Here is a 12,835-nt window from a genome sequence, read left to right on the forward strand (position 1 = left end):
CAAATTAAAAGAAGACACTCTTGATTTTTTTTTGAAATTTTGTTTTCGGACTGTCTTCATATCCAACAGTCCTTATCAAAAGCAAGACACCAACTAGGAGGTGAGAGCTCCGACAACAACCTGGAACAGCAGTGGTAAATACCTGATTTGATCCTCTTATTCTGCAACATCGTGTGCTATTTACCTTTTGGGGACTAATATCTGAAAATAAATTAATAAAGAGTCAAATGAAACAATGTCTTATATTAGTCCACAAAGGGCAAATGAAAAGACATTAGCTTTCTTTACTGTATAAGCCTTTATTTGTAAAAAGTCTGTTGTTTGAATGATAACCCTTTTTATACCACATACTTGAACACCTTGTATTTGTAAAAAACACATTTTGTTCAAACACCTAAAAAAGCTGATTGACACTATAACATTAATTTGCACTGACAAAAAAAATACAACTTCATACTACACAAATGTTGATTCCATGAGTACTGATACTCCAAATGAAATCAAACACCTTATTAAACAACTGAATCAAATAAGCGCCCAATGTGAACAAAACAATTACAGTACAAAAACCAAATGCATTTTTCTTCCAGTGCCAGTATATCAGATGAAGTACATTTCCTTCTTATGATAAAACAACAACAACAGTAAGAATAACAATCCATAACAAATGCAACAAATACAGTAAATCAGAAATGAACACAGAAATGAATAATATCATTTACTAATTTATACTGAAAAATAAATGGGCTGTTGCTCTTGTGGGTTTCTTTCTTTCTCGTTGCCAATTTTCTTTTTTTTTTATAAAGTGTTGGAAAATCTTTCTCACCTACTGGTTAAACATGACAAAGTCTCCCTGGTTGAGCCTTTCAAAGCGGGAGGTATACTGATGTGTAACTGGGAATCAGCACAGCTTCTTGCAGGTTTCATCACACATTAATCGACAACAGACCGTAACCAGAGGCAACTTATTAAAGAGAAAATACAGGGAACACCCACTCAGTGTGCAATCACATGGCTTACGTTCAGATGCTACTGGTGAGCATCCTTTACATCCTTTGTAGTTGAAGGGCGATTGATGTTGATGCTTATGCTGAACCTGATAAAACTACAGCATGCACTTGGTGCATCTATTCCAAACGGCGTGATTTACAGTAAATACATTTGTAGAAGTACATATTCGCGATTCAAAGGAATCACACCATGTACCTTCTACGGTTACATTTTTCCTCCAGTTTTACGAACAGTTTGTTTCACAAGATTTATAGAGCTGGCTGTAAAACAAGTGCAATTTGAGCGTGTAAACACTGGATCTTTCTTTTCCTGGCTGTGGAGATGAATCAGATGGTGTGAAGTAAAAATATATGAAAATAAACCTTTCAAAACTCAGGTCATGCAAAACAAAACCTACAAGGTTTACAAAATAATGAATGCAGCAACAGAAGTTCTTCCAACAGTGAGGAGTCTGTCGGCCGTGCTCTGGATGAAACTGGTGGTCCACTCTTTTAGGAGAGGTCGGCCTCAGAACTATTCAGAACTCACACAACAGTTTTGTGTTCAGAGGCTCGGCCCATGTTGCACGGGGCGCTGGTGTAATCCCAGATGAAACGCCCTAACATGCAGACTGGAATCAACAGGGAGTAATATGATTTATAACTTTGTCCAGATTAAATCCGAGCTGGTATATGGCAAGATGTGAGATGACATCTAATAGTGGGTTTAATTTAGCTGAAGAGAACCAGGCGACATCTGTGGAACTGTTACCCAGGGAACTACTTTTTTATCACACCCTCACATAGCTAAACATATTTAGTTCGGGGAGATAACCTACACAGATCTCTGTTGTTAGTGTAAGTGAGCAGCTACACTTTGGCAGTTGGCTGAGTGTCTTATTGAGGAACAGGAAAGAACATCCCTCTCGCCTTCTTAAGGCAACCCTGCTCCTCTAGCCTCTATAAGCCAGCTAGCCGAACATGCCTGTAAATTTAGCAGATTCGTGGACGAATACGTGATTTGTTCGCTGAGGTAAACGCTGCAGGTGTACTGTGCTGAAATCTCCCGGAAAAAGGTCCGTTCAGATATGAAAAGTGGGAACACTCAACTAGAGCATTTGATTCAAGATGGCACCGTCCCATTGGCTGACAGTGAACCAGGGCGTTCTGTCATTCCCGGGAAAATCTGTATCGGCATTTGCATTAGCCTCGTTCTTACGAGCTCAGAGCCGCCAGCACCTCCTTCACTGTGAGAAGACTTTGTTGATTTCTCCATTATTTCGTCCACATCATGTATTTCTTGTGTTTCATTTTTTAGGTTTCGTTTGCAGAAGTATGCCAATGCTAGAGAAGCTGTCCATGCCATTAGCAGTGAGGCTAGCTGGTATTACGAACTGCCATGTTTTTGTTCATGCATTAAGAACTATTAAGTGAAAGATATCATATTTACAGTACAATTCACATGTAATTACACATATACACTAGAGGCAAGAAAATTCACATTGAAATCAGTTCAACACTTTTTTTTCTCCTCCTCTACTCCTTGAACATGTGTGTCAAAAGAAATGTATTTTCTCTCTTGAATAAGCAACGATCCTAAAGGAAAAGCATAGAACAGAACATCCTCACAGCTTTTGGGATGAATGTGCTGATTTCATGTCCAGAAAGCAGGTAATACATGTTCTGAGTGAAATGAGAGGTGAATATATTTACTGCGAGCATGCAAGGGCTGCTAATGTTCCTCCTCTGGATGTGTTTGGAGTTCAGTAAAGATATGCATCAGCTATCTCAAAGAAACAGTTCATACCTGAATAGGCATGTTTGTAGTTATTACTGGCAATCAACCAAACTCAATGAGAATTTGATACTTTACGTACTAATGTACAGGAAGGTTTCTTTCTACTTGAACATGTTCCACTGATTTAGTTCAAATAACACTTAGAGTTGCCTTAAATCTCATATTATTGTGCTGCTGGCCTCATAGTCTGACTCAACCCTTCGGAAAGATCCATCATATTGCCTCTGGACAGTTTGACGAGCTGTTACAGTGCAGACCAGAATGAACTGATGAAAAAAATAAGTGTTATTTTTTCTACAAACTCTCACCACCTTTCTTTATTCTTATTTCTTCAAAAACCTGTAAAGGACAAATCTGCCTGGAAACATGAATGTGAAGGTGCACATCAGTGACCCCCACCCCTGACTGACACCACAATCCATGTCTAACATCGTTTACACCAACCATGAAGTAATCTACGCTGTGGGAATGTAATCCAAATATCTGCAAAAATCATCACAGTGAATCATATCCAGTAACGACGTCTCTGGAGCGGAGCGTCTCACGTTTTATAAACTACAATTGCAGCATACATACGAGTTAAAGGGGAACTCTCAATTCAGCTCCATTTTACACCCAGAGCGGGGGGGGCGGCGCATATGTAAATAAATAAATCAATAAAAAAGTAAAAAATTATGAAAAAAAAGCAGTGTTGACCTGGACCTACAGGAAATCTAACAAACTAATAAAGTGTCGGTGTCTGAAGGAGTTAGAGAAAGAAAAGACTGCAGCCTGCTCCTCACCTCTGCTTCAGGCTAGCATCTCGAGGCTACATTAGCCACTTCTAGCATAACGCACCTGAATCTCTCGCAGAACTGAAGGGGATGGAGTTGCATTGTGGGTAATGTAGGCACAAGATTTTGACAAGAAAGAAAAATGAGTGGGATAAAAAAAAAGACAATATCTGGTTCTGCTGCATCAGTTTTGATCCTTTCCATTTGAAATTGTCCAACTCTCTTCTGAGTGCAGTGATTGATCAGTTCCTGGGCCGTCTTCACTAAGGCTGTTGAAACAACTGATGCTACTGTTTTCAAGTTAATTTCAGTCTCATTTGGCAACTTGTGAAGAACTAACACGTGACCATTCAATATGTAAAACCTGCTCCAGAGCTGTGAGATGGTCAAATGTGAAGCCAGAGGCCGTTTTCTCTCGACATTCGCTGCTAATTTCGCTCATTGTGGCTCTTTTTGACTCACTGTCTCGTTTCACATGAACAACAACAAATTTAATTTCTTCACATTTCAGACTAATCACTATGTTTGGACTCACAGTTCACTGAGAGACGAACGACAGATTGTTGGGCTGCAGACAGAAACAAAACCAACTCACTACGTCTCCCTGTAACTTCCTCCGTCTTCCTGCACGTCAGTCTGGACTACTGGATACTTAAAGGTGATCTTCTTTTCTTTTCTTTTCTTCATTTGCTTCTATAAGAATATGACGACAACGTGTAAAATGGAAACAAAAATACTAAACTCGGGCCACATCACTGTACAAACTCCACTATGACTGGTGGAGACAAATTGGTTTCTGATCAGTCTTCCTTTATCGTGGTCTTATGCGTACTACGCCCAGAGGGGAGTGGATATTTCTGATGATAAACTGATACTCCTGCTTTTTTTTCCTACCCTCCATACAATATCCAATGTCCAGCTGCTTCAGCCATCTAATGTTCGGACTTTAAGTTTATTTGGTGGCTACACAAACCAAACAACTATTAAACACTTGATTATTCAGTCTGATTTCAAAATAAATAAATAGAAAAATCTAGGTCCAACAGTTTTTTTTTTCCCTTTGGAAATGAACCTGAGCACTGGAAATGAAGTGTGTGTGTTTGAGAGCAAAACAAAACAGTAACGTTTATGGATTACAGGCCTTTTGGTCGTCATTTGAATTCATGGCTATTTATCAGCCTGAGGATCTCTGTATCCGTCCCGTGTCTGATCCTCGGGCTTCAGAGCACTGGTGCGACGGCACTGATTTGAGTTTGGGTGTGAAATGTTGAATCCTCTCTCCCCACGTCTTCTGCTGCCCATCACTATCCCAGTCAAATAATCCTACCCTCAGAAACTGACTCCAACACTGAAGAAACGCTCAACAACAAAGAAATACTGTATACTGAATGACTACTGGTCAAACTGTGGGCGGATATGTTGACTCTTTTGAATATACATGTTCTCACATCTTCACTGTGGAATAATCTCAAACGATTCACAAAAGCGATCCCCCCATGTCCTTGTAGCGAAACACAAAGCAGGATATGACGTCGATGAACTCTGCGTCTAAAGAGCGTGTGAATCGGTCAATAGGAGGAAAGAAACAGTACAAGTATACGTTCATGAGAATACTGAATGATAAAATGTACATAATATGTTTTTTTTTTTTCAAACAATCAAAATGAGTAATGCATACCTTTGACTCTTTTATCTCATAATGCCCTAGCTCTAGAACATCTTCTGACACTCTCTGAAATCACAGTATTTTTCAAGACAAAATCATATCTACAATAATCAGCATTTGTTTTTAACCATAATGAAAAAAGACCCCCCCCCCCGAGGACATGTTTCTAAAAATAACATGAGAAGAGAAAGGAATACAAGTTTTGCGTCGACTCTGGGCGGGAAACGCGGCACTCAAGCATCCCATCCACACGGCCCTCTGACGGAGACCAGCAGACCAGAGCTGATGTCTGATAAAGAGAACGATATCACTTCAAAAAACCCAAGGAACAACACATAATCCAAACAAGGTTGCTGTACATAGTAGAACCGGAGATTTCCGTGCATGTTATCCATGGGTGGATGGGTGGGGTGCGGTGGGGTGGGGTGGGGTTGTGTGTGTGTGTGTGTGTGTGTGTGTGTAGTGGGAGGGGTGAGAGCGGTGGGAGGGTTGGGGACGGGGGAGGGGTGTGAGAGGAGAGGGGGGTGGGTGTCAAGGATCTCACTCAGCTGATGCCTGAACAGACAAGCCACCACTGATTTCATGAGCTGCGGTAGAGGATCTCTGATTACAATAAGTATCAATAAAAAGTCAATGGGACTCTGAGACATCTTTTCTCTCTCAAGAGCTTTCACTTTCTCTTTTTTCTTGTTTTTTTTTTTAGCAAAAATATCATGCAGTCTTTAGTTCCAAAAACCCCTGACGGGATCTCTGTTTGTTTGTCTGTTTGTTTGTCTGTTTGTTTGTTTGTTTGTTTGTTTGTTTGTTTGTCTGTTTGTTGTTTGTTTCAGGAGGAAAAAGAAACTCAAAGCCTTGAAATTCTTCTCTCACAATTATTCTTAAACATTCAAGTCATCCTATTAATATTTTGTACAGCAGAAAGGTCCTTCAGATTTCACACGTGTATATATAAATATAATATATAGAAATATGCATATACATATGTTCAACTTGTATATGTGTATACATATTTTGGAACTGTATCAAAGCCAATTTAATGTGCTCTCAAAATATGGCCCATGATTCCTAGTGGGATGCACATCAATTCACATAGTACAACCAGTAGATTAGGTTGAAAAATCCAAAGGTGATGGGGAAAATGACCCGGGACCACTTGTCAATGGTGCTAACATCTGAAAGGTTTGGGATTTTCAACTTGAGCTTGGAGGAGCGTCGTCTTAGCCGACAGTTGGCCCGGCTCCGCATGGCGCTCCGATCCAGCGAGTGGTGGCTGAAGCCATCTCGGGGCGCCATGGGCTTCCTGAATTGGACCCCGGAGCTGTCGAAGGACATGACTGAATTCCGAGAGTCACTGACGCTGCTCCCCACGTCAGAAGGCATCACTTCGTTGTTCATCTCCAGTGTGGTGAGGAGGATGTTTCCATAAGCATCCACCTGCGAGGAGAGGGGATAGGAGCGTCAGCGAGGGCGGTCGTGTCGAGCTGTAGCCCCAGATTCCCCTAATTATAAAACTTATATTAACCCCCCCTCCCATCCCAGAAACTGTCAGGCTAAAGCAAAATGCAGGGATGATATGGAATGTCATTTCTTTGCATGCAACAGAAATAGTTAAGATTCTTTAAACAGAAATCTACTAGTGAATTTCACTTGTAAAAAAAAAGTGACTTAATCATCTGACTTTATCGTGAGGCTCTGGCCTACAGCTGATATGATTTCTAAATACATGTACCCCAACTTTTCTTTGTTCCTCGAGATACAGATTTCTTCGCTGTGTAAATGACCTGAAGGTGTTGGTTTGAAACGGCACGGAAATGGAGTCCTTGCAATGTGAAAGAAAAATGAAGAGAACATTAAAACGGCTCTAAAATACTGGCAAATAAGCACATTTTCTAGGATTTACAAAATGCATAAAGGACATAAAGTCAACAGGAACAACTTTGAATAAACACAGCATTTAGCACTTCACACACAAAAAACAGGGGGGAGGGGGCTTCATTCAGTCTGACTAGTTCAGCGTTTCCCATCGACAAATTGTTAACGTGCCAATGCCTTCTCATCCCGCGCTTTCAACTTTTGTCTAATTTCGTTGGAACACGTTAAACCACAAGGAAACAGAGTGAGAATGAATGAAGCCTACAGCATAAACATAGACAACAACCTAAATAAGAAATGAGAATGTTTACACCACTGTTGAGCTAGATGAATCACTATCTCAATGAAAAAGCCTATGCTCGATAAAAAGCCGTCAGTGCTTGAGGGAGAAGCAATGGATGATGGCTGGTGAATGCATATCGGGCTGTGGTGGCATCAGTGTGCTTCTGGAAGATTACTTCAGGGAATGCTGTATATGTGTCTTTGGATTAAATGACTATGGCTTGAAATCTTATGTGCAGAACACAGTTGTTTTGTGCTTGAACTCTGACTGACACACAGACGTGGAGTAACAGAGAGGCAGCAGACGAAGTTGCAAACCTGTTCCCTCAGGCGCTTCTCTTCGTATCTTGTGCGCTCGTTGTTGGCTTTGTTCAGCCTCTCATTGATTTTCTTCTGTTGCGCAGGGCCCCGGCCAAAGAACACGTAATTTACAAAGGCATATTCAAGCAGGGCCAGGAACACAAACACAAAACAGCCCATGAGGTAGACGTCGATGGCTTTCACATACGGAATCTTTGGGAGAGTCTCCCTAAGGTGGGTGTTAATTGTTGTCATGGTAAGCACCGTTGTCACACCTGAGTACAGCAGCACACACAGAGACAAACAATTCACCATCAGACAGAAATGACACTGTGTTTAAACACTGACACATTCACATCTGCACAGACATCATCTGACCAACATCGCTGCAGATCAGTGACGGAGGACGTTCATCAATACTACACTGGAAAAATAAAGTCCTGCATTCATGTACAACAGCATGACCAGCAGCAAAGTACTCACATTGTCATATTATTAGATTATTATACAATGGATATTAATGTTATAGCTGGTCCTCATACCTACTTTAAATGCTGTTTAATCTATAACAGTTTTGTTTGTTGGTGTTTGTGAAAATCTGAATCTGCAGAGTGAGTACAACCTGAAGGTGTGGCATTAAGCTACTGCAGTTAAAAGTAAAATAAAAGTAGGAGAAACTGGAAATACTCATGTACAAATAACCCCAAAATTGTATCTAATTACACTTGTAGAGAGTAAATGTACACTGCTGTGTACAGGTGTATTACAACACTCCCTGCCATTAAATAATTAGCTCCCCTGATATTTGTATCAGTATCGATTTTTTGATGATTAATTACCCAATTATCCAACTCGCAAAAAAGTTTAAAACATTTTTTTTTCTTAATTATTCAGTGCATATTTCAAACATATCATAAACAGATTTAGATATTTGTTAATTAGCATGTTTTTGTTTACATCTGTCAAGTTAAATCAGGTTATTTACAAAGCTTCCAGTGCATGGGAGCAGTTAGGAGTTTTAATAACGCAGCGGCGGCTATGTCTTACCCAGGGCCACCCGAGCTGCAGAGGCATCATAATTGATCCAGAAGGAGACCCAGGAGAGGATGGTGATCAAGATGGAGGGCATGTATGTCTGCAGGATGAAATATCCAATGTTCCTCTTAATCCTGAAACTCAGTGAAAGCCTTGGATATGAACCTGAGAGGAGAAAGGATGGAGCGATAGTTTAGAAAAGAGCAGTGGAGAGTGGAAACGGGTGAGAGTTCCAAACTCTGCACTTTGACAACACGCAGGGTAGTCATTTCTCCATTTGTTCAGATGGAGCACTTAATTTCCCCAAAGCGATGGATTCCTTTCCAGGGACAAGTTCGATTCCAATTAAACATGGCAGAAAGTCGCAAACACGGCAGATTTTTCTGCAACCCCCTATCTCAGCAGGCAGCTCCAGCATCCCACTGAGAATTGTCACAGAGAGCTGCTCTGCCTTTCTTTCGCACTTTCTCCGTCCTCTAAACATTACCAAAAGGGCGTTTTAGAGGTGCATAATCGCAGCGCGTGCCATTACACTAACACAGGGAGGAGGATGTACTATATGTGGTTGTGAGGTGGCAAGTAATTCCATTTTGCACATTTTGCAGGAATGTCTCAGCTGGTTGTGCCAGGGCATTAATTGGTCTTTTGGTTACACTTTAATTTAAACTACCACAACAATACAATACTGACGCACAAAGCAATATAAACATCAAGGCTGGACGGCTCTACTTCAGCTATACACATATTTATGAGGTTGGAAACTATACAAATTACTCTAAATAATAGTTAAATTCTGTTCTATGTATCATATCCACAGTTTTATGTCCAATTTGTCACCAAAGAAAAAAGACTTGAGATAAGTGTGATGGTTTTAATCTAAAAGGCTATTTGCTATGGGGAACACACAATGATGGATGACCTCATCATCTCCAGGTTCCTGTAAATCTTTTAATGAATCAATACCTTAGCATACATACTTCATCAAGTGTGAGACGAACGCCTTAGATCACCCGAGTGCTTTGAAGAATAATGGCTGCAACAAATGTTCACAGATTTCATTAAACATTAGAATTACACCTAAATTTGACTTTCGCCTTGATTTTGTTGCTTGTGGTGTTGCTATGATTACAGCTGCGCTCGCACAAAACTTTTAGATCACTTAGACAAACACCTGACCACGTGTAACATGTATGAAGTTACATGTTCTTGCTGAGAGTTAGATGAGATAATCGATACCACTCTCATGTCCATGCGCTAAACATGAAGCCAAAGGCAGGAGGCACTTAGCTTAGCTTAGCTTAGCTTAAACACTGTAGACAGGGAAAAACTGGCTCTGTGAAAATAGGCACAGAACTCCTCGTAACACTACAAATTGTTTTTACACTTTAGTATTATTTTTACTGATTAAACAAACAAGATATACATTGCCAATTAATTAGCTTTAGGGGTACATACATTTCTAACCTTTTCTTTTTTCATTGTAGAGCCAAGCTAGCTGTTTCCTGCTGTTTCTACTCTTTCTGTTACGCTAAACTAAGCTACACTAAGCTACGCTAAGCTAAGCTAAACTAAGATAAGATAATCATCTGCTGCCTGTAGCTTCATATTTCGCATACAGACGTGAGAGTGTTATTGATCCTCTCATCCAACTTTCAGCCAGAAAAAAAATCTGATTCCCCTGAAATTTATTACAAAATCTAAACATAAATCATAATAAAATTCTTTATTCAAAATGGCCGATTCCAGAGCGTTGTTTTAGTCATTGATTAACCTGTACACAGCATTTTCAATGTTGCAGCTGTTTCATTTGGTGCAAGTAATGCATGATAGTATCTACGTGATTCATATGGTGTTAGCATGTAGAACGTCAATCTGCAAAGTAAAATAAATGTGGGAATACGTCAAGTAGTAAAGTAGATTGAAGTATTTCAGATTGTATTTGAAACGCATGATGAAATATGTCAGTGAACAACCTCAGTTACTGTTCTCATTGAGAATAAAGATGTTTGGCACTTCAGGAAATGGCCACCTACAATCTGCTGCACTGAAAAGAAAATTGTCTTTCTGCATGACCCAAATATAATCACATTCCCCACAGTGACGATGACGTATTTACAGATGCCCACACTCACAGCGGTGACGGATGCAGAGGTGTTCATAGACCGCGTAACAATAACATTGTGTAATGCAGTGGACACACTATCAGCCTAATTGCAGTGGGTATGATTTTATGAAAGTCTTACCTGTAATAAACCTGACTTCCCTGGACACCAAGCGGATGTCCACAATGGAGAACTGAGGTAACTCTAACTTATCCACGCCCGTCACAGCATTGTCTCCTCCTTGCCAGAAGAATACGATGTCATCTGTGGTGTATCCATCTGTGTCGAAGGGAAGATAAAGATGAAAATCACATGTGGAGTGTGAGTGTGATGAAGAAACAAACATTAAAGTTTCTGTTTTAAGTCTGTTGCAGGAGTTCGGATAATGAGTTGAGGTCGCTTTGACAAATCAAACACTTGTTTCTAACTAACGCCATCAGTCAGGACTGAGCAACCTCTCTACATGTGTAGTCTTGACGTTTGGAGGCTAATCACCTAACATGGCTTCATGGTGTTTACCTTTAGATGTTAATGGTCCCAGTGAGAAAAAAACAGTGGAAAAAATGTTCCTCTGGGCACTAATGACAAAAATGAATTATTGTTTTTTCAAACTGACTACATACATCATCTGTTTTCAACAATGAGATGTCCATTTACACTAGAAGTGCACTTTCAACAATCTGCATGTCTGACTGAGTGCTACAGATGTCCGTCAGGTTGTCTCATTTTTCAAAAAGATATTACTGCTCAAAATATGATTTACCATCAACTTTAATCCATTCATTTGCTATAACATCAACCATAACTTTGACTCTTGTATTCTTGGAGTCGGAGTTGTGTTCAGTGCTGCAGACAGACAGCGGGAGGAGAGACATGAAGTGTTTGGATTCTGTTTCCTCCGGTAGCACCGAGCAGCAGCAGAGACAGAAACTCCTTCAGTGGAAAACAATCCTGCCGAAGACTTAAATCAGTCTGTTCTCTGCAATCACATGCTCCAGTGTCCAGCCTCCTATGGAGCTACAGTATATCACTGCATGCATTACTACCTGCGTGAATATTCATTAACATGTGTCACTTTGTATGGCGCTCACACACATTCTCAACTGGCAGTGCAATTGAAAGTGACCACAGCGGCAGATTTATGGCGGCACGTCGGCGTGCATTCACTGCAGAGGCATTTCTCAGAGCGGGAAGTGTTACTACATTTCACATTGCACTGCCACACGTCCAGACCTGGATGGCATTAAACTCACTAAGGGACCAGGATTCATTACCATTAAATCTCTCTCTGAGGTTATAGGGTAAGGAAATGTGACATTGTCCATGAAATTGAAAGAACTGCCTGCCTAATCAATCAAACTGATGGCCAGCGTGCACAACCCCCACTAATGCAGAGCACTCCGAGAGCATAAACAGCAGATATTCTTGCAACTTTTTAATTCATGGCATATCCATATTTCATTGCTTACTGAAGACCCTGAGGGTAAACACACTGCAGTTTTATCTCGAACAGCAACCACCACAAATATCTGGTGTATTGAGCAAGTGGGAGTGATTGATGAAGCGGTCAATGAAAATGATCAAGCAAATACAATTTTTAATTACACCACTTGCACATTTTTCTCCTGAATAATGATTTATCTAAATTAAAGGCATTTGGAAAAAAAAAAGATGTGAAACAACTGTCAGTTAAATTATATTGTATAATATGTAAAGTCTGCATTTTTACATCCCATAATGATCATAGAGAGGAATCCAGCAGCTCTGGAGGGAGCTTTGAAAAACCCTAATGATGCCACCAGGGTTCTCTCGATTTAGGCTTAGAGATTAAAAAATGTGGCATTTACCAAGTTCGAGTGGTCTCATAAAAAAGTGCTATTGGTTGCATTATGGGAAATGTAGGAGCCAAGGTTTTTTGAAGCTTGACCCATACTAGATCTGTAAGTCAGGATAGCTTGGCCTCTGCTGCCTCGTCTTTTTAAAATCTGTATCTTGTGAGACAGCCAAGTTTATGGAGG

The 12,835-nt window shown here is 40.3% G+C and overlaps 1 protein-coding gene across 2 annotated transcripts in view; it reads right to left on the reverse strand.

The window, feature by feature from the left end:
• Positions 1-6,306: 6,306 nt before the first annotated feature.
• The window catches only part of LOC111222220 (gamma-aminobutyric acid receptor subunit beta-4), a 46,562-nt gene continuing 40,033 nt past the window's right edge, over positions 6,307-12,835 (reverse strand). The window contains exons 6-10 of one of the 2 annotated variants that reach the window (XM_022745861.1): positions 10,959-11,096; positions 8,728-8,880; positions 7,699-7,955; positions 6,956-7,045; positions 6,307-6,660 (exon numbers count right to left, since the gene is read on the reverse strand). In XM_022745861.1, the coding sequence (XP_022601582.1) occupies positions 6,307-6,660; positions 6,956-7,045; positions 7,699-7,955; positions 8,728-8,880; positions 10,959-11,096 (992 nt within the window). The remainder of the gene's footprint in view (positions 6,661-6,955; positions 7,046-7,698; positions 7,956-8,727; positions 8,881-10,958; positions 11,097-12,835) is intronic. The other variant, XM_022745862.1, reaches the window with a different exon arrangement.

The sequence above is a fragment of the Seriola dumerili genome, unplaced genomic scaffold, assembly GCF_002260705.1.
Source record: "Seriola dumerili isolate Sdu_G_001 unplaced genomic scaffold, Sdu_1.0 BDQW01000091.1, whole genome shotgun sequence".
Lineage (NCBI taxonomy): Eukaryota > Metazoa > Chordata > Actinopteri > Carangiformes > Carangidae > Seriola > Seriola dumerili.